Source organism: Hyaloscypha bicolor (assembly GCF_002865645.1).
Source record: "Hyaloscypha bicolor E unplaced genomic scaffold K444scaffold_83, whole genome shotgun sequence".
Classification (NCBI taxonomy): Eukaryota; Fungi; Ascomycota; class Leotiomycetes; order Helotiales; family Hyaloscyphaceae; genus Hyaloscypha; species Hyaloscypha bicolor.
The window spans coordinates 867,632-889,435 of record NW_020194585.1 but is presented as its reverse complement, the minus strand read 5'-3'; the positions used below and the strand labels follow the sequence as shown (position 1 = coordinate 889,435).

Genomic DNA, 21,804 nt, shown 5'->3' with positions numbered 1-21,804 from the left:
GGCAGAGTAGAAGCCGCCTTGAAGACTTCCGGAGAAAACACGATCCAAGGAACAGTTGGACCTGAAGCATGAGACAATTTAGCACGAAATGGGAAGTATGTCCTGGAATGGAGGCTTATCAGAGGTCCGCTTCTGGGCTTTGTGTTCCAAACCCGTAAGCACTGTGCATTGTAGAAAGGCTAACCTTTCGAGTCGTTTGAGGCTTTCAATCGCGGAAACTTGTGCTGATTATGCTAAAGTTTGAGGGCGACATGGAGAATAAACGCCGTTTTGAGTGTACCAGTACTAGTCTGGCCAATGACGGATTGAGAATTGAGAGGTCCTGCCGACTTGAGTGAGTTCCAGACAGAGTCCGCTGCGTTGAAAAACGAGGAAGGAACGAACCATCAGTCCTCTCGCTCTTTCCTCTCCTGTCGTCAGCCCACGCCTTCTTGAATTGACGAAGGAAATTCTCTAACAATTCACAATCATTCAATCCCAAGGCCACCACCCACACAGGGTCATACTCATTGCCATCTCATCATGGGAGATCACGCTCCAGCAAAGTCCCTGAACCCAAAGGACCTAGCTCCTTCAATGTCCCAGGATATGGACGGACAAGCCGTTCTAGTGTCCGAGATCGCAAAAGGTCGAGAGTCTCCATCATTATCCCAGAGCATCAAAGGACAACAGTCGCAGCCTCGGTCAGCACGAGCTGGAAACCGCCCTGCTGCGCTGGAGGAGAGAGCAGACAAGCACTCACACTCAACCTCTCAAGCACCAATGGTTCCGGCCACCTGTCGACAGCCCCACTGTACCGAAACTGGTAAGTACTTCTTCACATGAGGATGACTGCGTACAATACTAACGGCACTCGTAGCGACAGCAGCTCCTCGATGGCACCCATGATCCAGTATTTACTTATCGGATTGCTTTCCGCTACCCAGACTCTGTCCGATGTCATCTCGACCATTCAACACGAAGTCCCGAACTCTGCGTTCCTGGCCAATGAACCACAAATTGTGGTATAACGAGTCGATAACATCGGAGTTGCCTGGCTCCAAGGCCAGCATATTGGACGCAATTTACTGCTGGATGATCGTACACTGAAGAGATCTCCGTTCTTGATGCGCGAGCGCGGCTGGAAGGACAATCTCGTCGTGGTTGTCAATAACCATCATGCTGAGGTTGACGAACCGGATATATCAAAGGGAACTCAGACCAAGAAAGACGATGAAGATGAGGAGACGGATCGTACGCAACTCGAGTACCTGCGTGGGCAACTTGATCCGACTTTCACGGAGCATCACTTTGAACGAAGGAAGCGTTTCGACCTAGACATTGTACCAAGTGGGCTGGAAGAATAGCAAGATTGAGGGTGAGACAGGATGGTTGAGGTAAACTTCCCGTTTTATACAGGCGAGAGACATTGTTATCACAGAGGTGGGTTGATGGGTTAGCAGGAACAGGTTAATTCAGGCATGGCCGACGCACTGCTGTATTATTTTCGTAGCAAGGATCCACAAAAATCGCTTTTTCTTCTTCAAACTAAAGCTCAACGGCCGCCAACACTTAGCAAAGCGCTCTTCTGCTCTGGAATGATCTTGGCTTCTGATAGGCTCTTCTTTCCCTGGCCGATTGGCAATTGCAAGAACCCAATGGGGGAAGATATGACAAGTATCGACCCATGATCTCTTCATCCACAAAGCCACCAGCTGAAAGGTCTTCCTCCTGAACTTTGTGTCAGCCTATAGCGATGTAGCAGCGTTGATATCTGACATCTAGGGAGCGATGGTATCTCTCGGGAGATCTGTGGTTGCGAAATGTACAATGGCATCCTATCCATCGTCAGAACAAGCTTCACCACACTTCAAAAACGAGGCTTTTCTGAACCCATAGCGTCTGAAAGGCGGCGCTTGGAAAGCCTCTTCAAGCGGATATATGACCAATCTATATTGTAGATCTCAATTAACTGGTTTCAAGCAGTGTCCAAGACCTGAGATTGGGAAGTTATGAGATGCAACGTTTGACCCGGTGATGTCAATCTCCGAAAAAATCATAAATAAATGACTGTGCAAAGTCGGAGGGCTTAGTATCAACCAAGCCAAAGATCATAACTCGACTTGAGTTTTCTCGCTCGGAAGAGGAATGTGATTTAAAAAAAGATACTTTCACCGCAAAGCAGAGTCGTCTCATACAAGGCTGTGAAATTTTCCGAAACATTGTGCGATGACGGAGAATGCACGTGACTGCTACCCCTGTCAAGTGCGCGCAGCCCCTGTCCGAGATTGGGAGACATTTCAGAGCTGGACAGCCGAATGAGGCTCTCAACTTGCCAATGACCACGTACTTCTCAGTCCTTTCCTCTTTCTTGACCAGCCTTCACTTCCTTCTCATCATCCTGTTTTCACCCATTCTCCTTTACTTTCTTTAGAGACATTTCTTGATACGCAGCGAGAATACCCTGTTAATAGCGATCAACCGCGTCACCCTCACGAGGAGGCAAACTCCCAGCATCCAAAAATCTACATCCAGGGTCTGCAGAATCCGCAATCTGATCAATCGATGCGGGGCTGAGTAATTCGTAGCATACGGATGACTTACGAAGAAGAGGGACTTGAACCTCCCGCAAGATGCCAGTTCAACGAAGTATATTAGGCAAGCCACTGCCGCCGATGCCCCCCAAACGAATTGCTGTTCTCCTCAGTACAATCGCTGTATTCGCCATCTTCACACTCGTTTTCACACTGCCGAACTCAATACCAGCGGGGCCATCGCTAGGTAGATTTACAGACCACAAAATACCTATACCCAAGCTTCCGAAGACACTTTCACCCAGCATTCTAAATCCTTTTCGACAAGCAGCACACGCACCACCAGTTCAGAAGAATAGCACAAGTGGGGAGGCATCCTGGTACAGCAATTGGAACTGGATGAGTCCGTTTTCCTCATCAGTAACGCTGGACGAGAATCGATCGCTGCTACCTCCTCTCATCGATCGACCACCGATTTACGCATATTACGACTACACACTGCAAAAGGGGAAAAGCCATAAGGAAGCTGAGAATGCCGTTCTGGTTACATGGAGGAGGGCGTGGTGGGCACAGGGATTCAAGCCAATAATTCTCAGCCCCGCGGAAGCAATGAACAACCCACTTTATGCAGAGCTTCAAGTGCTGGAAGTCGAACCACTCCTCAAGACTGAAATATCTCGATGGTTGGCATGGGAGAATATGGGGACTGGAATGCTGTGCCATTATCTACTGCTTCCAATGGGATCTCACGAGGATCCCCTTCTAGCCTTCTTACGGCGTGGGGAATATCCTCGATTGACGAGATTCGACAGGCTTGGGAGTGGGTTGTTTGCTGGTTCGAAAGCTGATATCACGGCTGCTGTAAAGGAAGCTCTGTCGAATAAAGCTTTGAACGAGTCCACCGACTTTATCACGGCAGTCTCACCGGAGACTTTCGAGATTGAACCAAAGAACGGAGTTCTGGCATACTACGACACCAGGACAGTGAAAGAGAAATACTCAAAAGTGGCAGATGAAATCGAGGCCGATGGGCCACGAGGATTGATGGTTCTGAACAAGCTCACAGTATCCCATCTCCACACAACCTGGCAAAACACCTTCTCCAAAGGCATCGCAGTCATCAAACCGCAACCAGAACACATGACAACAGCCATCCTCCCCGCCCGCAAGCTCGCTGAATTCCTCATCCAATGTCCCTCATCGCCCCTCCCCTCCTCCTGCCCGCCAAATAACCCAAAATGCAACCCCTGCATCTCCTCCCACCCCCTACAAATCACATACCCCTCGGTCTACCGCAACACCTCAGACCTCTACACCATCGGCACCGTCCCGCACCCCTTCACCACAGCTCTCATGTCCTCCTCCCTAAACTCCGAATCCGAGCTCACCATCCCCTGGATCCGGCGTAAATCGAAGCGCGACCCGTGGCTGACAACCATCACGGCCGAACTCCTCGGGACAGGCGTCTCTGGCGCGCCACGAGTCGTGAAGTTCAAAGACGTAGTCGCAAGCCAATACGGCACCTCTCACTCTTTGTGGACAACGGCAGAAAGAGACATGCCCGAGGATCTAGACTGGTATTTCGGCTTCACGATCCCACGCAACGCTACAGATAAAGGCGAATCCGAGACGCCTGTCCCAGGGCCCGAGCGCAAACCCCAAGTCTCTTCCGGTCCCCGTAACTCCCCAGAATCAGCACCTACAGATGAAGAAGTGGCGATGACGAAGGAGAAGAGCCTGCTGAAAAGCGCAGTTGAGTTTGGGAAAGCTAGGAAGCCGGATGAAGAGAAGGTCCGCAAGGCGATCGAGGCGTGGAACCTGGCGGATACGGAGGCGTGGCGGTTCGCGAGGGCATTTTTGGAGAGGAACAGGGTTGAGCGGTTGAAGTGGGAGGAAGAGGAGAGGAAATATGCTGGGGGGAAGGCGGGCGCGGAGAGGGGGAAGAACGAGGGGTGGGGACGCTGGTTTGATGATCGTTAGATTGTACAAAAATGTAGTTTTAATGGTGTGAGATATTTGTGTTTTGCTTGGGATGCGTGCATAGCTGAGCTGGTATGGTACTGTATATATTATAGATTGGATGGGAGTTATAGGGGTGGGGGTTGCTTGATTGGTTTTGGTTGTATGTAGGGACTGTAATAACAGAAGGAAAAGCTATGAAATGTGTCGGGTGTTGAATCCCGGGTTGAGAGCCAAGGAAAATACAAGGTACTTGGATGTTGAAGTCGACGAGTGCTTCCCATTCATAAAGTCACGTCCGGAAGAAACCTTCAAGTGACCGGTGTTGAATCCAGGTCAGGGGAACATGAAATGGGAATACTCTGGATGTTGAAATCCCTCCTCCCCTCAAGTTCACGCGTAAGGAAACCAACGCAAAACAAAGCAAACAAAGGAAACCCTTTAATACTCCCCTGACCTTCTAAGCCTCAACCTGAGTATCACCACCCATCTCCCCACTCAATTCCCTACTACCAACGCCATTCTGTCTCACCGCTCCTTTGCCCCCAGTACCTGCCAAATCATCGACGCTGGAGCGGCCGTGGAGAGATTTGTAGGTGTCTAGTGCCTTTTGGGCTGCGTCGACCATCTTCCTAGCCTGGTCCAAGGCGGACTTCAATGCTTCCTCTGTCAGATCATTCTCTCCTGCAGTACCATTCTCAACCTCCTTTGTGCCGTTCACAGCCAAACCTTTCCCCTTTTCCGAACTTCCAGGAGCAAGAGTAAGGTTACTCAGAGAAGTAGAAGGGACGCCGTCGCGTTCCTCGAGAAGGGATCGGATATGTGCATTCAACCACATGCCGTCAAGCTGCTCGGGCTTCATGTTCTTCGCACCGGAGACGAATCCTCGACAGGTTGCTGCTCTGCAGAAACAGGAGAAGCCTTGTGCCATGTCCCATTCGGTGCTGGGGTAGAAGAAAGTCAGCTCGTCGCCTGCTTTGAGACCGTGGGGACCGGCGAGGATCGAGAGGGAGGTGGTGTCGAAGATCTGTTACTGGTTACATTTGTGTCGGTATCAGTTTGTGTTTGTTTGGTGCAATAAGGGGAAGGGAATGGGAGTGTGAGAGACGCGAAACAGGAGAGCAGAGCAAGGGGATGGAAGGGGTACTAACGACACTCGGCTCACAGCTGTGGTTTATATACACCAGATCGCTGTTCAAGTCGACGTGCTCATCGCGCCCTACTTGCACCGTTGCATAGGTAGGCTCGGAGGCTTTGGCGCAGGGCGGGAAGGAGAGCTTTGCGAAGAGGGCGTAAGGAGGTAGGGTGACCTTGGAGATGGACTTTGTGGTGAAGTCGCTGGGGTCCGAAGGGATGATGACCTGTTGAATGGAAGGATGAGAGGGCTGAGACCAGTGAGGAGTAAGAGGTGCCATTGCGAATTTCGTTGTTGGTTTTGTTGATGTTCTGCTTGTTGCAGTGGTGATGGTGGGGTTGCCTTAGCGGGGTAATTGATGTGAGGTGACGTTTGTTGGAATTGGGGATTCCGTTTCGTCTTCGACGGACGCTGAATTGGTAGTCGATTCGATTCAATTCGGAGCTCTGAATATCCTTGAAGATGAGGTTTGGGGAGGACTCAATGGGGATCAGATGTTGTCGGGTGGACGGAGAAATATTCGTCATGTGCAACTCTTATGCAGGAACCAACACATCCCCGCTGCGAAGGAGCAACCTCGGCTGGTGGGGTCGACATCGCTTGAGATGGGTTGAACTCTTGGCACCTTGAGGATGAATAGGGGGCCCCTTTTCCCAATCGTGTGTGCTGTTCGAGATCGCATGAAATCTCCAGCCTCAAAATGTTTGTGCAAGGTTATATTTTATGAAGTGTGGTTTAGTCCCTGCAGCACCGTTCCAGGGTCCTTGGCCGTAACACGTGTTTCCCATTCCACCCCTTTTCATCCAATTGCCAGTCGCCATCTTATCTCCAATTCTTGCATCCCAAAACAGGAAAATATCAACCTCGCGTACAATGGCTCTCCGGGGTAAGCAAAAGGGGGGAGGGATAGCTCCAATCTAGCCCCGCGATTGGTCGACACGCGCGTGAAGGAGGAAGGAGGACGCGAAATCCTGGTCGACGTCACCAGAGTGACGACACCGACACACTTCAGCGACTCAAGTTTTCAACCGCCAGCTACCGCGAAAGGCAGCAAGCTTTTGAACATCAGACGATAGGTGTATTTCCCTTCTAGAGTCCCTATTTATTCTTGGCATTCCCCTGAATCTTTCCTTGGCTTGTCGTTTTTGCATAAAGTATTGAAGTTAGAGTGGAAGAATCTCTACCGCACGGCAATCATGGCAATCGAGAAGGTACGGGAGCTTCCCCCGACTGGGAATTTTTATACTGAACAAATGAAAGGTAGCAATGATCGGGGCCGGCGCCATGGGAGGAGGCATGACCCTCCTCATGGCTGAAAACGGCATCTCAGTCTCGATCCAAGACCCCTCCTCCAAAACAGTCGACGCCCTGATGAAATCCGCCAAAGAACAGGGAATCCACTCCAAGCTCTCCAAATACGAGAACTACAAAGACCTCGCTGCCTCCCTCGGCTCCCCAAAAGTAATTTTCTTCTCGCTGCCGCATGGAACAGTAGGAGACACGGTCGTGGAAGGACTGTATAAGTATCTTGATAGGGGGGATATTATTGTCGATTGCAGTAATGAGGAGTGGGTGAATACGCAGAGACGGCAAGGCAAGTTGGTGGCGCAGGGAGTATATTATATTGGCTGTGGCGTGAGTGGTGGGTATCAGGCTGCGAGAAGGGGACCGAGTATGTGTCCTGGGGGCCAGGAGGCAGCGCTCGATATCATGCTGCCGCTTTTTGAGAAGATGGCTGCGAAGGCTGCCGATGGGACGCTTTGCGTGGCGAAGATTGGGATGGGAGGGGCGGGGCATTATGTCAAGATGATTCATAATGGGGTTGAGCAGTAAGTCTTTCTCACAGGAAGAGGAGAGTGGTGCTGAAGGAAGCAGTGGCATGATGAGTTGTATCAGTGAGGCGTGGGAGATTATGAACAAGCATATGGGTATGAAATATGATGATATCGGAAAAGTCTTCGAAAAGTGGTCAACGGAGGGAGAACTCGTATGCCTGTCGCCCTCATTTTCAATCACCCGCTTACAGGGACTCTAGAAAAACACCTTCCTCGTCAAAATCGGCGCAGAAATATGCGAGAAAAAAGACAAATCCGGATACCACGTCCTCGGCGACGTGCAAGACAAAGTCGTGCAAGACATCGACGGTTCAGAAGGGACAGGAATCTGGTCCAACATGCAAGCTACCTCTCTCCACGTCCCCGCCCCAACGTTGTCAACGGCTCATTGCCTACGAGTCGTGTCCGCTTTCCGCGGGCAACGGAAACACGTCGCTGAAACATTCCACGGTTCCTTCTTGCCCTCAAAGTTCACGTTCTCCTCCTCGTCAGAACAAGATGCTTTCATCGAGGACCTCCGTCTTGCTGTGTACAGCACGTGTCTAGCAGCGTATGTGCAAGGGATCAGCATCATCGACGTAGCAGACAAGCAAAACAAATGGTGCATCGACTTCGGCAACGTCGTGCAGATCTGGCGCGCCGGCTGCATTATCCAAGCGGACCATATCTCCTCTCTCCTCGCGGAGATCTTCCACCCTTCCTCTACCTCGATCTATAAAAACCACAACCTCTTGTTTGAGCCAAGCATTGTTGCGGCTCTGAAGAAAGGCTTTGAGAGCTTGAAGCGAGTGGTGGCGAAGGGTGTGCAGGAGAATGCTGTTGTGCCGAGTATGAGTGCTACGTTGGAGTGGTTGAAGTACATGGGGAATTTGGAGCTGCCGACGCAGTTTTATGAGGCGGAGTTGGATTATTTTGGGAAGGTATGGCCATGCTCGTTCGTCTTTGGCAGTTCCTGAATGCTGAGAGATATGAAAATTTCAATGCTAATGAGATGGCAGCATATGTATGATAGTAAGGAGATGGATGGGAAGCTGGATACGGATTACCAGGTGCCGGTGACGGGGAAGAGGCATTTTGAGTGGAAGCCTGCATAAGTTTCACTCCTCGGCGAGGCTGCGAGGTATGCCGGGAGTGAGGGTAGAGAGGATTCCTTTCAACCTTTTGAGTGTATGGCACCTTGGAGGAGTTACGTTTCTTTGCATAATCAATTGTGTGGATCGATGCACACGGTAGAGGGAGGATGTTTCTTGATTTGCTCTCCTATTCCTGATCACTGATAAGAGCATCCTATCAGCAAGTGCTATAATGCCCAAATGGCGTTTTGTGCTCGATATCGTATTCATTGAGGAAGCTTGGTCTTCCGCCATGCATATGAGGGTTGAATAAGTGTGAAGTATACGAGCTGGTGGTTGTGTGGGGTGGTGTTGTTGGGTTGAGGGCTCTGAAGCGAGGACCTTTTTAACTGTAGGAGGAAGGAGTAGAGTTTTCTGGTTATGGAATTAATTTTTCATTACGTTTGAGAAGTGGTAAATGTATTCCTGTTTCTTCATGTACGAAAGATCGCCATGTTTGCCAAGTTGTTCCTCATTTTCGGACATGAAAGGTGAATCTCACTTGGCATTTCCGGGAGGTCCGGAGGAGCAGAAAGTTCTCGACGAAGGAGAGTTGTGCCGTTGCTGAGCTGCAAGACGTCGTATTAGAACGGGCTTAGACCGGTTGAATGCCTATTGAAGCATCTTACCGTGTCTTACAGGATCCAGTAACACCTTCTCTTCGCAATCTTGCTCGCCTATTGCGGCAATTTGCAGACTGCGGATCCTTGAACATTTCCAGATTCATCTGTCCCATGGTATTGTAGTGGAGAAGAGAGTTTCCGAGGCTGAAATTTAGATGAACCCCAGACTCTAGCTGTCAGCTTTGTAATCGAATTGCTTCCTGTCAGCTTACACTCATTGTCGCACATTGCTGCCTCTTCAAACGCCGGTTCGGTGGGGTAAATTAGTAGTCGACTCAGCCCTGCTGTGCCGCTGTGTGGTTACATCACAGCCAGCAAATCGTCTTCCACGGGTCCATCCCTTGTGAGAGGGCAAGGCTAGGATAATAAACAAATCAAAACTGGAACATGCTATAAAGGTGAATTCCAAAAGGGATTTCTTAAAAATAAAAGGAGAAGTTGCTCGAATATTCTGGGAGAGCTTCGTTAGGTTCAGCTCTAATTTGAAGATCACTTTATGGTTTGAGATCGTGGAGAGTATCCGGAGAATATTGATCCCCGTTGATTGGAATCAAGTACGCCACCTCGGGTGGGAGTGGAACGGGGATAAAATTGCTTGCAGCATGCACGCACAGGGGCGCGAGATCTTCGAGGACCCACCTCTTTTACGTACCTGTAATCGGAATATACCTCTCATCAGTTCTACCGGGGACGTGTCATCTTTAAGTAACACCACATCCTGTTCAGCTTGAAGCGCCTAATGCATTCGTGTTCATTAGCCAGGAACACGGCATAGGACCCTACAGGTCAGCGTGGGGTCCACATTTCCCCTGTTTGACTCGAACACACCGCTTAAGAACGAGATCTTGGCCTTCTGCGCACCTTGCTCGCCAGCACAGGCTTCCAACTTTACAGCCCCGTAAGCCTTGTTAATTACCAGTAAGAGCGGTAGCAAGCGTTTGCCGAGTGTCATTCAGCTGCACATATCGCGAATTTTCCAGATTGGGATCGTGCTGAGTTTCTTCATTTGTAACATTCGGCCGAATCTCAAGTCGAATCTCAAGACCCAGTTGAGGTTAGATTACTGAAACGTTCCGAGGGATTCGGACCCGTGCTCGGCGGAGAAGTGGCGCAAGATACAAACAATGAACTCACGATGCATTCTAGATCCTCAGCTGCGCGGCCGACTGTAACTCTAATTCGTCTAAAACTTCCTCGCAGTGAGTGCTGAAGCTATCTTTGGATGGAGAGTTCAGAATATTCTCTGCAACCGACTTCCTTTCATCCATCACTTGATCAGACTGGACGAGAAGGGATCTTTGAGGCGACCACCCATCCGATTACGAGGCAATGCGAGAAGTCAGATTGGAAAAGGAGGTCATAAGTTTGTCAGGAGCTGTTGATGTCGTGTAAGGTATGAGCTGGCCCCATGCCTGAAGGAAATCTATAAAGTCCAGACGAAATCACCTCTCAAATCTTTCATCATCAAGCTCAAGCCAAACAAACTTCACCTCCCAACATTTCTCAATAGAAACCCTCATAGCTACCACCTTTACCCCGATTTTCCATTCTTCCTCCTCTCATAGAACATTATCAACCTTCCTCAAAATGGTTCAACTCACAACCGTCTTCTCCCTCTTCCTTGCCGCATCCGGCCTCGTCTCTGCACTCCCAAGCCCAGCAACTGAGACCAAAGGCACTCTTGCCGGTCCATCAGATGACACCGCTCACGGAATCTACATCGTTGATCTCGCAGACGATGGCTCCACAACCTGGACTTTCGTTGCACCTATCAACGAGACGCTGAAAGCGAACCCTCTTACTACCCGTGATGTCGATAGCCTCGACAAGCGCGACAGCACGAACTGCAACGGTTTCGGCACTCCTGCTGACGAGTAAGTCCCACCCTTCCCCTTCCGCCCCTTCTACCCCTTCTACCTTAATCTTTAATCATAGCTAACCTTTCTTCCTACAGTGTTAACGTAGCCCAAGGCAACCTCGCCAACCAATGCGGCAACGGCTACTTCTTCAGCGGGCGCTCCATCGCCGCTTACTACGGCACCGGCGTGGCGTTCGGCTGCAACTACGGGAAGGGCCAGACGTGCCATTACAATGACCTGTGGAGCGACTTCGGGAATATTAATGCTAAGTGTGGGTTCACTCACGGTGCGCAGGCTGGTGCAGGCTGGTATTCGCATAGCTCGTGGAAGGCGAGTTATGGACGGACTTCGAGTGCGAGCGGATTCTGCTAAATTGAATGAGAGGGTGAGAATTTGGCGATGAACGTGACTGTTGTGGGGAAGAGGGGGAGAAGGTGGAGAGTGGGTGTGTTTTCATTCTTGAGTTATTCAACATAAATATTTTAAAGAGAAGGCACGGAACATTTTGTGTCTTCCTTACATCCATTCTTTAAAAAATAGAGCTTTTTTATTTTAGAAATCGGTCTTTCTTTCATTTTCCGGCGAATTTTGAGACAAAACTTTGGAAGTGGCGAGACCTCGCTTACGAGTTCCCTCATGCGGAAACACTTGAAGAGATCCAGCCATTCTTTTGATTCTTTTAATAGACAACGCTCATAATTATAACACTTTGCTTCCGAATATCTGGTCATTTGTTAGTCAAGCAATCTTTATTTTGGGGAGGGGTTGAACCTTTGAAGTGTTGGGAGTGACATAAGCGGACCGTCCGGTTTCAGATAGCGAACCCAGGCAACGACGAGCCTTAGACCATGAAAATTCAGCAAAATTGCTTTGAGTATCGAATAGAATTTGCCTTATTAGCTATCTTGGATATTTCTGAAGACTTGTTTCATCAAATCGTACGCTTGACCCGCGGCGATTCGGTCCTTGTAGCAGCATCAAGCGCCTTTGCAGACGTTAACGGTGAAGATGAAGATGCGGTGTGAGGGTTATTGAAATTTCTCCATTCCTCCATGTCCTCTTCGACGTATCCGGGCAAGCCTTTGACTGGGAAAAGATGGAGTGACTTCGCCCCGTAGCTGATTAGCAAGTTCTCTAGTGTATCAATTTGCTCTAGAGCTGGAAGGTATTCTGGAGATGTTGGATCTGATTGTGCTGTTTTGCTCCTCATGTTCTTCACCATTCGAAGAGGTGTATCGTAGAATACGGACATCCCTCGGTCCTGTAGAGCCGATTCTATATACTCGGACTCATCTTGCCAAACACAAGAATGTTCTTCATATGTTTTGAAGAATAATTTGCAAGTGTGATGAATTCTTTTCACGTTAGTTTCGTCATGGGCGACACGATTGGGTGCAGCACCGCTGTCCAGGATTGTTCGTGACATCCTGGATGTGACCTCAAGATCACAATGTAGAACGGGAAGCCCACATAGTGCGTCCAATATTGTAGACTGAAGTGGTGTGATCGTACATCGTTCGGGATCTGGTTGAGCTCCATTATCAAGGAGAAAGTCAAGGCAGCATTGGCGGTGGGGATCGTCGATCGACCACCCTAAACGACTAAATTTGCAATTTAATACTGTGTTCAGCGGATGGAAGCCGCTAAGTGAGCAGATATTAACATCTGCTCCCTTCGGAATCATCAATTCAAGAATGTGCGGCGGCTGTGGTCCATCCCTAGTCGTGCGCATCACAGCGACTTGAGGAACTGTTAAGATTTCGTGCCCTGAACACTCATCCTGTAACAGTCCGAGAAAGATCTGTTTCACCTCGTCCGGCGAAACTGCGTACGAGAAATCAACTCGAGTATAATCAATATTACCGAGCCAATAGAGGGGCGCTTGGAACATAAATGGGTCCTTCCACATGTCGAGGAGAACTTGAACAACGTCGATTAAACCTAGCCAACATATTGAAGCGAGGATAACACTGCACTCTGCGCCGGTTTCGGCTGACCAGAGCTGGCATGAGTTCCCTGATTCTAGCTCTGAAACCTTATTTCTCCAAGCTGGATAATGTGATTCTCTTGGGTCGAGTAATTGAATCACTAAAGGGGTAATCGATTCTTTAATCGACTTCGACTTTATGCTGCGAATTCCATCAGGCCAATTCCGGGTAGCATCAGCCATGAGAGGTTTGTGCTTCATAGAGTAGTCCTCGTAGAGCATATAAATAATATAGCAAGATGTAGCTAAGGCATACATTGAGTCATTCGTCAACTGAAACATGCTTGCTGGTCCATCGCCAATGCGGGAAGAAATCAGGTATTCCTTGACGGTGTAGTGGGCGAGGTGCAAGTTGCCAGTACCCGGTTCGCTGTGATCATATGCCAGGAGACATGTAGATGCCTCGACTGGGGCGTGAAGATCGAAGGGGCGGTTTTTTCGATCGAACGACGGATTCTCGACATCGACTGCAAGAAGGTCCGCCAGCTTATGCAGATTTATCTTATAGCCACAAGAAACGAGGCTCAAAGTTCTATAAACCATGTTTTGACTCTCTGGTGGTATGTTACAGAGTATCCTCTCGTAGGTTTCATCTAGAGTTTTGGGTAGCTGCGTCAAAGCAAGCCGGATTTCGGGCAAGGTGTGCAGTCGTTTCAAGATGTCAAGTTGACAGAATGCCCAGCGAAACCTAGGATATATCAGCCCCGCTAAGTAAGATATTTGAGCTCGAGAGAAGTCTTACATTCCCTTTGCACCTTTCACAAGAGCTGCCTCTGTCTCGCTTTTGAGGCTCTCGGGCCATCTGCCAAATTTGGGATCCTCCCGAAGGCGCCCTTTAACATATGTCGTGATATCTTTATCTACATACGGATTCGAAAGAGATAACCCAGTGGCAATTGGTGAGAGCGCACTTTCGATGTCCAATTCTTTTCTACTCGTGGCCAGAAGCTGGATATTTCCCAGTTTTGTATGCCTGACAATTTTGTGCAATAACTTCAAGAGATGCTCACGATTGGCAGACTCATCGAGTGCATCGATCGTAATGTAGACTCGGGAAAAGTTCTCGGCCGCGGCTTCAAGCATTGAAAGCAGAGTACCCTCCACCAAGTGGCCTAGTCCAGCTTTATATTGAGTATGGATTCTGGCTGGAATCCCACCAATCTTTCGGCAAAGCTCACTAATGACCCATCGCAGAAAGTGTGTGGTCTCACCTTGGTTCCGCGCAAAATAGCAATAGTAGAACGCGCAAGACGAGCCTTCAATACCTCTACAATGTCTTTTAACGTCTTCCGCGATGAACGAATGGAGGACGGTCTTTCCAGCACCGGGAATCCCGTGGAGCCAGATAAATCGAGAGCGTCCGGATTTCCAGTCAACATATTCAGGAGAATTGGTAAGCCATTGGCCAGTATGATCTTCATGAAGCTCGCAAGCATTGTTGTGGTTTGGTGAGGGATCGGTTGTCACAAGCCATTTCAGAACTTTCGTCATCTCTGCCTCTGGAAAGATATCAGCATTAGCGAACTCGACCATCACTGTAGCTTGGGTCTCTCACCGGTCATCGCTTCGCCAATCTTCTCGACATTTTTTCGAATATGCTTTATATCTTGACTAAATACGATTACAATCAGTTGAGTCTCTTGAAAACGGCACCTGTTTTTACTCACGCAGCCTCGGTCGTCAAACCAAGTGCTATTGTTGACTTGTGTCGTCCTATCTCCTCGAGGAGCTTGAAGGCCTTCTCTCTCTTGAATGGCCATGCCAGAGTAGTCAGAGAGATTGCAAGTCTTTTCCTTTTCCTAGTCGCCGCATTTTCTGACTGGGGTGGAAACAGACCCTCAAGAGAGTTCAAGGCCTCTTTGCATCCCTCGAGCGGACCCTGTAGCTTTTCCAAAATCTCCACGCCCTGGAAGGCAATCTCCGCCTCGCCAGAAGTGTCCAACAGCTCGATGACTTCGAGAACACATTTCACGCTCCCAACTTCGATCAAGATTGCTCTCAGCTCAGCAGGTGCATCCTTGACTCCCGTGATATATGCCCTGCACAAGTCTATGATCCTGTCGGCGATCTGAACCACTGCAATGACGCTCGCAGCTGCGCTCAGGGGATCCATATTCCTGAAAGAACGCTGAGGAAATTATGGTTAATGACTGAAATCACAAGGCTGCAGCTCGAGAATGGGAAACAATTGCGAAGGTGTTGGTTGCTACCTGACGAGGCTCCGGCTCCGGCTGACTCCGAGTTGTCATGGCTTTGGTGGTGGCTGTGCAGCGAGGCTGTCTTGAGGCAATGCACATGCAAGAAATCCTCAAGGAAGATGGCAGTGTGGTTTGCACGAGATACGAGACGAGAAACCCATCAATGTACTATTTATATGGGAACAACTTGTCTCCTCGTCAAGGCCAGCAGCGAACGGGATTTATTTGAAAACGGCGTTCGCTTGAGAAAGAGAGTTTGCTTGGTTGGTGAGAAGCGATTCAGGGTTAATGTTTCCCGGTGAACAATCTGGGTTCGAAATGGAGGTGAGCACTGCAGTTAACCATAATTCTTGCATCAAAGTGCGCTCTCGAGTTTTACCCGAAGGATCATTAATTATATTCTCTATACATCGACTTCGTCAACCCTTGAAAAATACATGATTCCGCCTTGCTATTATCTCCCTCGGCTCATTTACGCTGTTGATCTCCGAAGCAGGTACTTCGCGAGCTGGCAACTCATAAATGGGCCGCTCCCCTTCCCCGATCTCCACTGGTGGAGTGTGTTTCGTTCCTTCTGCCTCGCACAATATAGGAGATGCAACGCTCGTGTCTCCCATCTCAGCTTTCAGGACTTGGACTTGATCTAAGGCAGGCGGCGGGGTGTTCGTTGGAAGTTCTGCCACACGTTGGCGTCGGGGTTTAAAGTGGAACAGATACAAGAGTAAAATCGAGATCACAACGATGGCTGCGCCTCCTACGGAGATACCTGCTATCGCGGCTGTTGGAAGGCTGTTCGAGGTGGTCGCGGTGCCCGTGCTATTTGTCGAATTTGGTGGAAGGATTGTGACAATGTTTTGTAAGAGTGGTTTGTCCCATTTGCATTGGGAAATTGAAAAGCTCTTGGCTTCGTAATCTGCAATAACGTATGCTTCTTGGAAGAATGTCCTTCCAAGCACGTATGTATCGTTCACCGCCCGCCGCAGTGGAAAATATGGCGTCGTAGAAGAGACGAGAGGCCAGGATGCGTTTAGGTCGAAAGCTGCGTATGGCAGAGTGATATTAACCGTGTATGGAGGGGTTCCCAACGCGAATGTGATGCTAGGATTTTGGGATCGCAACGCTGAGTGCTGGGAATCAGTAAGTAAATACAGCTGGGCTGTATCATTCCAGGTCAAGCCAAAAACGCTCTCGAATTGAGTGCATGCTTCGATTGGTAGGTAAATGTATGGCAGAGTTGAATCCAGAGATATTGCTGTGATGGGTGAAGGAAGAAGAGACTGGCCGGTGCCAGTTGTGATAGCTTGCAATCCGACAGCGATTTCAGTGTCGACATCGAGGGCAAAGCTGAGATTATTCTTGACAAACCGTGAAGAATCATACCCCCCCAGAATGAGACTTCCGAGCACATTCCCGAGTCCTGGGCCATTGATATTAGCTGATGTATCCTAGACTAAATAGGATTTACGCTATGGAAGAGGACGGTTGGAGTCAAACATACGATATTGGTTTCCTGCAGTGTAGCTCCAGCTGAGACTTGGGATCGTGGATTGACTCTGCAAACTTTGCATAAAACTTGGGATAGGATTGTTGAAACTTGTGAAGTTTTTGGACCGAGGTGTCAATCCAAAGAGTCCCATAAAATAACTCTTCGTAGCAATACCCGCAATTGACTGGTTCTTGACCAGCAGACCTCCACTCCCTATGTATCCAAAAGTAACATCATCAAATCCATAGCGCCCTTTGCCGGTATAGCCCAACGGCACTTCAAGTTCGAGTGGATACACTTGCGATGATGTATTGGTAAGATTCGGATCCCAAGTCGATGAGGTATTGTAATTGTACAGCTCGCCTCTCAATGTGTGGCAATTGGAAGGGTCTCCTGGTTGACATCCCTCGGGTGCAATCGCCCATGTCTCGTAGGAGGCCGTTGATGGAAGAAGTTTGACTGTCTGCGGGGGTGTTCCAATCTGGAAGACAAAAGTTGACCAGGGGCCATCATTGCCGTCCCTAGTTGTGTCAGCAAAAGCTATGGCACAATTGAGGTTGGAGAGAACAACCAACTCTCAGATGATGGCACAACAATCGGCGCGGGATAAGTAGATCTCGACTGTACCTGGCCCAATGCAGACTGGACATTTGGCAAGAAGAGGAACGCAATCAGGACTCTTAAATCCTGCCATGGAGGAAGATCCCATCTTCGAGGCATCATTTCAAGCGTCGCAGAGTGATATATGCATTGGGCAGAGCACGAGGAGTCGAAAAAGCTTGAGGATTGTAGATGGCTCGGCTTGTGGGAACATTAATTGATGAAGCAGCTAGCGTAATCGCGACAATCGAGATTCGAGAGATTCATAGGGAAAACCCTACCTGCGGGCAATCTGGACAAGGCTGTTCAAAGTGCTCGGTTGCGGAGTTAGCTCACTCAGCCTCCGGATTCTGGGCTGATCACCAGAATGCGAGATACGCACACTTGGCGTGCAGTGCTCCAGCAGGACATGGGAGGTGCACCCTTTACCATTGGAGCAGGCAAAGCCGAATGACTATTTTCAGCACGAATTTCAGGGAAGTGCCGTGCAAGTCGTCGGATTTGGCGTTTGGTGGCAGTGGCTGAGCTCCCTTCGGGTAAGACAGTGGCTTGATATTCCTGAGACCACACCACACATAGCCTATCAGAATTCAAGAGCAATCGGAAATGCTGTCGTCCTCCCAGCCAACAAAAAGTTCCATGTGCAAGTGGTCGCAGTTAAAAATGGGCATTTCTCAGCCCCGTTGCCCAGCTCCGGCAAGCAAAACCAGTGGGAACACTCTAAAGAAGGCGGAGGCTGGGGTTCTCTTTCTGAATCATCCTGCTTCACGGGCGAACATGATCGGCCTTTTTAACTCTGGACGTCTAGGACTTGGCTCCTGAAGCAATATCTCCCGCCCGTTCGCTTTGCCCCACTCTTGGAAGAATTCGATGGTTTCTTGACCATTTCACGATGTTTCTGTGCTATCTCCTTTTCCTTTTTAGTACATTCATTTTGAACACCAGCGCAAACTTTGTTCCGCGAGGTAAGAAAGGATCCGCAGAGAGATATCATTACCAGCAGTGAGTTGCTAACTAGGTTCATCTGTAGCTCCTCCGCAAACCAATACCACTAGTACATCGAGCACATCGATCGCCATCAACAAGACACCTTCTGCTTCGGTGCCTCATTTACAAACGGCGGAATCTCCGAATCCTGATCATATTTGTTGCTTTGTCGTCCAAGATGTCGTCAGCGAGGAATGGTGGGGTGTTGTGGCAACAAGCTCGATCTTCCAGGTGGTTACCCGGACGCAAATCACGGCCTATCTCACACCTTATCCTTCAACAACAATAACCAGCTACGAGTTCCATTTTCAGACGACCAATGCTTCAATCCCAGTCACAGCTCAGATTGGGGTTAATCCAATTTCTCTGTTTGGCAATGGAGCCCCACATCCTACGGAGGTGGCTCAACTTAACAATGGCACTGCTTTGACAACTGGAGGAGTCACGATGTAAGTCCTTGAATTAATGATGTTTCAAGCACTTTTCTAACCAGAAGTCTTTGTAGTCAATCCCCAGCTGCCTTTTACATCTATTCTACTGTCAAAGTCATTACCGCAGCAGCCATCACAGACGGTTCCGGAAACCTGGCATGCGGAACATCAATCGGGGGATTTCCAAACATGAATCCAAATGCCCAGGCTTACTTTGGCGGGCCAGGGATTGATCAGTCTGCTGCAAGCTCAAGTATACCCGGCCCTAAACCTCGAGCTCCTGCAGGTACACCTGTTGTCATTTCGTTGACAACTCCTTTCATCTACCAGCCAGCAAGGGGAGAATCTGGGGCAACGGGGATAGACACCTGTTTCATGTCACCTATGGCTGGCACAGAAGACTACGGATACGTTCCACAGACAGTTCTCAACTTTCTGATAGCTGATGAAGCGTATTCGTCCCAGTACCCGGGCTTGGCGGCATGCTTACCTGCTGGTCCATCTATTGTACCTTCGGGATGTTCAACAGTCGAAACTTTCATTACGACATTTACTACCACCCTTCCAGCATCAACAATTATTAGTACAATTACCGCCAGCTTTTCGTTCTTCGATGTGACCACCACTCAACCAGATTCAATAATAACCAGCCTTAATACCATTTTTATCACATCGACACTCATCTCTATCATTCCAGGATCGACCATCTCTGGAGGGGAAAGCATTTCCAAATCTATCTTCACAACGACGCGTAACAACTTGACGATCACTAGGACCTCTCCTGTTACGTTTACTCTCACAGAGCAGACTGTGGCCGAATCGACTTCCTTTAGCACGTTTGTAGAGGCGACTACCACTGCTTTTATAGAGACCATACCGGGGACAACAGGCATTACCGTCGAGTCAACTCCAGTGCTTGAATTTGAGAATGTCGTATTTCCGCCCTCGCCCTCTGTGGGCACCAGTACCAACTTTGTCACTGTTGCTGCCGTTCAAACCCAAGCTCCACCAACCTACGTCCCTGCCGACAGTGGGAATGATATCACGAATCCTGTAGTGACCGTTGTGACCCGTCCTGCTCCTGTCCAGCAACCTATTGTCCAGAATCCACCCGGTCAGAATCCACCCGGTCAGAATCCACCTGGTCAGAATCCACCTGGCCAGAATCCACCTGGCCAGAATCCTCCTACTGCTCCCAACCCAATTGCCAGTGCCATCTGCCAAATCATTGGATGTGCAACGGGCCCACCAGGGAATACGCCAGGATCCGGTGGGCAAACTTCAGCAGGTGTCGGTGTCATCGTGCAGCCAACTACGATTCCACTCTCCGCGGCTCCACCTGGTCTTTCGGGACAAATTTCGACGATTGGTGGGACCCCTGTGCTAGTTGTGACTGCCCCTGTGACATTTGCTCCCTTTACCCCTACACCCGATTCCATCCCGGGAGCCAGTGTTACAATAATAAATGGCTCTCCCTCGATCGTTATCTCCTCTTCGACGTTGATTCCGGTAGTAAACGCTCCTCCTCAGCTCTCTAATGTACCTACGACTATAATTAATAATACACCTTTCTTGGTAGTCGGCCCTACTACCATTGCAGCACCATCTCCACAACCCAATGGACCTAGCACAACTAACATTGGAGGAACTAACTTTATTGTTTTCTCGTCTGCTACAAATATTCCTCTTTCAAATGCTCCACCAGGTAAGCTTATTTCTCATCCTGATTTACTATAGTTTGGCGTGAGAGTACAGACCGTGGGAGTTTCTCGGAATTCTGTCATACCCCTTTATCTTGGTGCTTCGCTCCCTAGCTCTCAGCTCTCCTCTCAATATCAGAAGGCTTCCTTACTAACTCGGGGCTCAGGCTTGACCGGAAGCTTGACAATTATCAACAACACTCCATTTATTGCCGTTCCTGGTTCAACGAATATTCCAGTACAAGCCACTCAGACCGGCGTGTTATCGACAACAATCATCAACGGCACTCCCTTCGCGGTCGTGGGAAGCCCGACTCAAATACCACTTGCCAACGCTCCTCCTGGTCTTAACGGTGTGACCACTACCATCAGTGGAACTCCTTTCTTGATCATACCTTCCGCCACAGCCCTCCAGCTCTCAACATCAATCCCAGGCTTGGTAACCGTTATCAATGGCATAACAGAAGTTATCTTTACAGGGCTAGCCACAGTCCCTGTAAACTCAGCATTTTCGCTATCGGGCTTCACGACGGTCATTTCTGGAATTACAGAAGTGATTTTGAGCACACCTACGACGATATCTCTGAAGACAAGCCCAAGTTCAGCTTCTGCGAGTACTTTGTCGACGATATCTTTAACTTCAAGTTCCAAGAGCAGTACTAGGAGTAGCACAAGTTCAAGCTCAAGCAGCTCAAGCAGAACATCATCATCAATATCCTCCACGTCGGCCTCTCAATCGCCAACCGCGACTTCTGCTACACCCTCAAAGTCCGGCAAAGGTGGTCTCTCGACAGGTGCGAAAGTGGGGATTGCTTTTGCAGTAATCCTTTTTGCATTGCTGGCTCTTGGGCTGATCTTGTTTTTGAGACGGAGAAGGCAGGATAGGGAGGAGGAGTACGAACCTGTAGCAGCGAGTGGGGACGCAGCCAGTGGGGATGCAGCCAGTGGGGACGGCGCACCACCGGTCATCGAGCGGCTTCGGACGTCGACGCAAATTGGAGCAGACAGTTATACTCCGGCTGTGCGAACTCGAGGGGGATACGTGCAAACCCCACAAGACGAATGGATGTCTGCAATGCAACGCCAAAGATCTGTAGCGCGACGTCCAGTTGGGGCGGGATGAGAGAATAGTTGTTTTCGATGCAGCAGAATTCCAAATGATATTGGGCGATTAGGTGAATGAGATATGACAAATACATAGACAAGATACCCATGAAGTTGAGATGAAAATACAAGAGGGTCGGATCAGAGGATGGCGAGTCTTACCCCTCGAACAAGAACAAGTGATGGTCAAAGGGAACAGCGAGGCCTTGTCACGTACAGGCACCTTTCTGAGTCGCTGAATCGTAACAACGTTGACGTCAGAGCTGTGTGTGGGA

At 49.3% G+C, this 21,804-nt stretch overlaps 10 protein-coding genes across 10 annotated transcripts; 5 read left to right on the top strand and 5 right to left on the bottom strand.

Annotated features, from left to right (window-relative positions):
- Positions 1 to 2,612: 2,612 nt before the first annotated feature.
- Positions 2,613 to 4,493, top strand: K444DRAFT_529659 (uncharacterized protein; the record flags this gene model as incomplete). The annotated part of the gene is made up of 1 exon (XM_024874829.1): positions 2,613 to 4,493. One exon carries the CDS (start codon positions 2,613 to 2,615, stop codon positions 4,491 to 4,493), a length of 1,881 nt encoding a protein of 626 aa, XP_024736590.1.
- Positions 4,494 to 4,932: 439 nt separating this feature from the next.
- Positions 4,933 to 5,887, bottom strand: K444DRAFT_643404 (uncharacterized protein; the record flags this gene model as incomplete). The annotated part of the gene is made up of 2 exons (XM_024884858.1): positions 4,933 to 5,499; positions 5,624 to 5,887. 2 exons carry the CDS (start codon positions 5,885 to 5,887, stop codon positions 4,933 to 4,935), a joined length of 831 nt encoding a protein of 276 aa, XP_024736589.1.
- A 1,016-nt stretch (positions 5,888 to 6,903) lies between these two features.
- K444DRAFT_529604 (6-phosphogluconate dehydrogenase C-terminal domain-like protein) lies at positions 6,904 to 8,536 on the top strand (the record flags this gene model as incomplete). Its single annotated transcript, XM_024874825.1, has 4 exons — positions 6,904 to 7,436; positions 7,483 to 7,594; positions 7,643 to 8,362; positions 8,441 to 8,536. The coding sequence occupies 4 exons, from the start codon at positions 6,904 to 6,906 to the stop codon at positions 8,534 to 8,536; spliced, it is 1,461 nt and encodes a 486-aa protein (XP_024736588.1).
- K444DRAFT_407897 (uncharacterized protein) lies at positions 8,430 to 9,558 on the bottom strand. Its single transcript, XM_024872582.1, has 3 exons — positions 9,184 to 9,558; positions 9,057 to 9,123; positions 8,430 to 8,929 (listed from the first exon to the last, which is right to left on the bottom strand). Exons 1-3 carry the CDS (start codon positions 9,288 to 9,290, stop codon positions 8,540 to 8,542), a joined length of 564 nt encoding a protein of 187 aa, XP_024736587.1. The 5' UTR covers positions 9,291 to 9,558; the 3' UTR covers positions 8,430 to 8,539.
- Positions 9,559 to 10,745: 1,187 nt separating this feature from the next.
- On the top strand, positions 10,746 to 11,473 carry K444DRAFT_663726 (uncharacterized protein). The gene is made up of 2 exons (XM_024886869.1): positions 10,746 to 11,051; positions 11,132 to 11,473. The coding sequence occupies exons 1-2, from the start codon at positions 10,765 to 10,767 to the stop codon at positions 11,406 to 11,408; spliced, it is 564 nt and encodes a 187-aa protein (XP_024736586.1). The 5' UTR covers positions 10,746 to 10,764; the 3' UTR covers positions 11,409 to 11,473.
- A 267-nt stretch (positions 11,474 to 11,740) lies between these two features.
- Positions 11,741 to 13,719, bottom strand: K444DRAFT_407828 (uncharacterized protein). Its single transcript, XM_024872581.1, has 3 exons — positions 13,280 to 13,719; positions 11,808 to 13,165; positions 11,741 to 11,759 (listed from the first exon to the last, which is right to left on the bottom strand). The coding sequence occupies exons 1-2, from the start codon at positions 13,564 to 13,566 to the stop codon at positions 11,968 to 11,970; spliced, it is 1,485 nt and encodes a 494-aa protein (XP_024736585.1). The 5' UTR covers positions 13,567 to 13,719; the 3' UTR covers positions 11,741 to 11,759; positions 11,808 to 11,967.
- On the bottom strand, positions 13,540 to 15,136 carry K444DRAFT_529781 (uncharacterized protein; the record flags this gene model as incomplete). Its single annotated transcript, XM_024874842.1, has 4 exons — positions 13,540 to 13,711; positions 13,766 to 14,522; positions 14,579 to 14,634; positions 14,691 to 15,136. Coding segments are annotated over 4 exons (1,431 nt in total), but the record flags the coding sequence as incomplete, so codon positions are not given.
- A 434-nt stretch (positions 15,137 to 15,570) lies between these two features.
- On the bottom strand, positions 15,571 to 17,534 carry K444DRAFT_613227 (acid protease). Its single transcript, XM_024880305.1, has 3 exons — positions 17,279 to 17,534; positions 16,720 to 17,228; positions 15,571 to 16,638 (listed from the first exon to the last, which is right to left on the bottom strand). Exons 1-3 carry the CDS (start codon positions 17,425 to 17,427, stop codon positions 15,641 to 15,643), a joined length of 1,656 nt encoding a protein of 551 aa, XP_024736583.1. The 5' UTR covers positions 17,428 to 17,534; the 3' UTR covers positions 15,571 to 15,640.
- A 416-nt stretch (positions 17,535 to 17,950) lies between these two features.
- On the top strand, positions 17,951 to 19,252 carry K444DRAFT_407703 (uncharacterized protein). The gene is made up of 4 exons (XM_024872580.1): positions 17,951 to 18,272; positions 18,338 to 18,743; positions 19,056 to 19,112; positions 19,177 to 19,252. The coding sequence occupies exons 1-3, from the start codon at positions 18,200 to 18,202 to the stop codon at positions 19,087 to 19,089; spliced, it is 513 nt and encodes a 170-aa protein (XP_024736582.1). The 5' UTR covers positions 17,951 to 18,199; the 3' UTR covers positions 19,090 to 19,112; positions 19,177 to 19,252.
- K444DRAFT_407700 (uncharacterized protein) lies at positions 18,656 to 21,050 on the top strand. Its single transcript, XM_024872579.1, has 3 exons — positions 18,656 to 18,743; positions 18,952 to 20,363; positions 20,749 to 21,050. Exons 2-3 carry the CDS (start codon positions 19,101 to 19,103, stop codon positions 20,782 to 20,784), a joined length of 1,299 nt encoding a protein of 432 aa, XP_024736581.1. The 5' UTR covers positions 18,656 to 18,743; positions 18,952 to 19,100; the 3' UTR covers positions 20,785 to 21,050.
- The last annotated feature ends 754 nt before the right edge of the window (positions 21,051 to 21,804 follow it).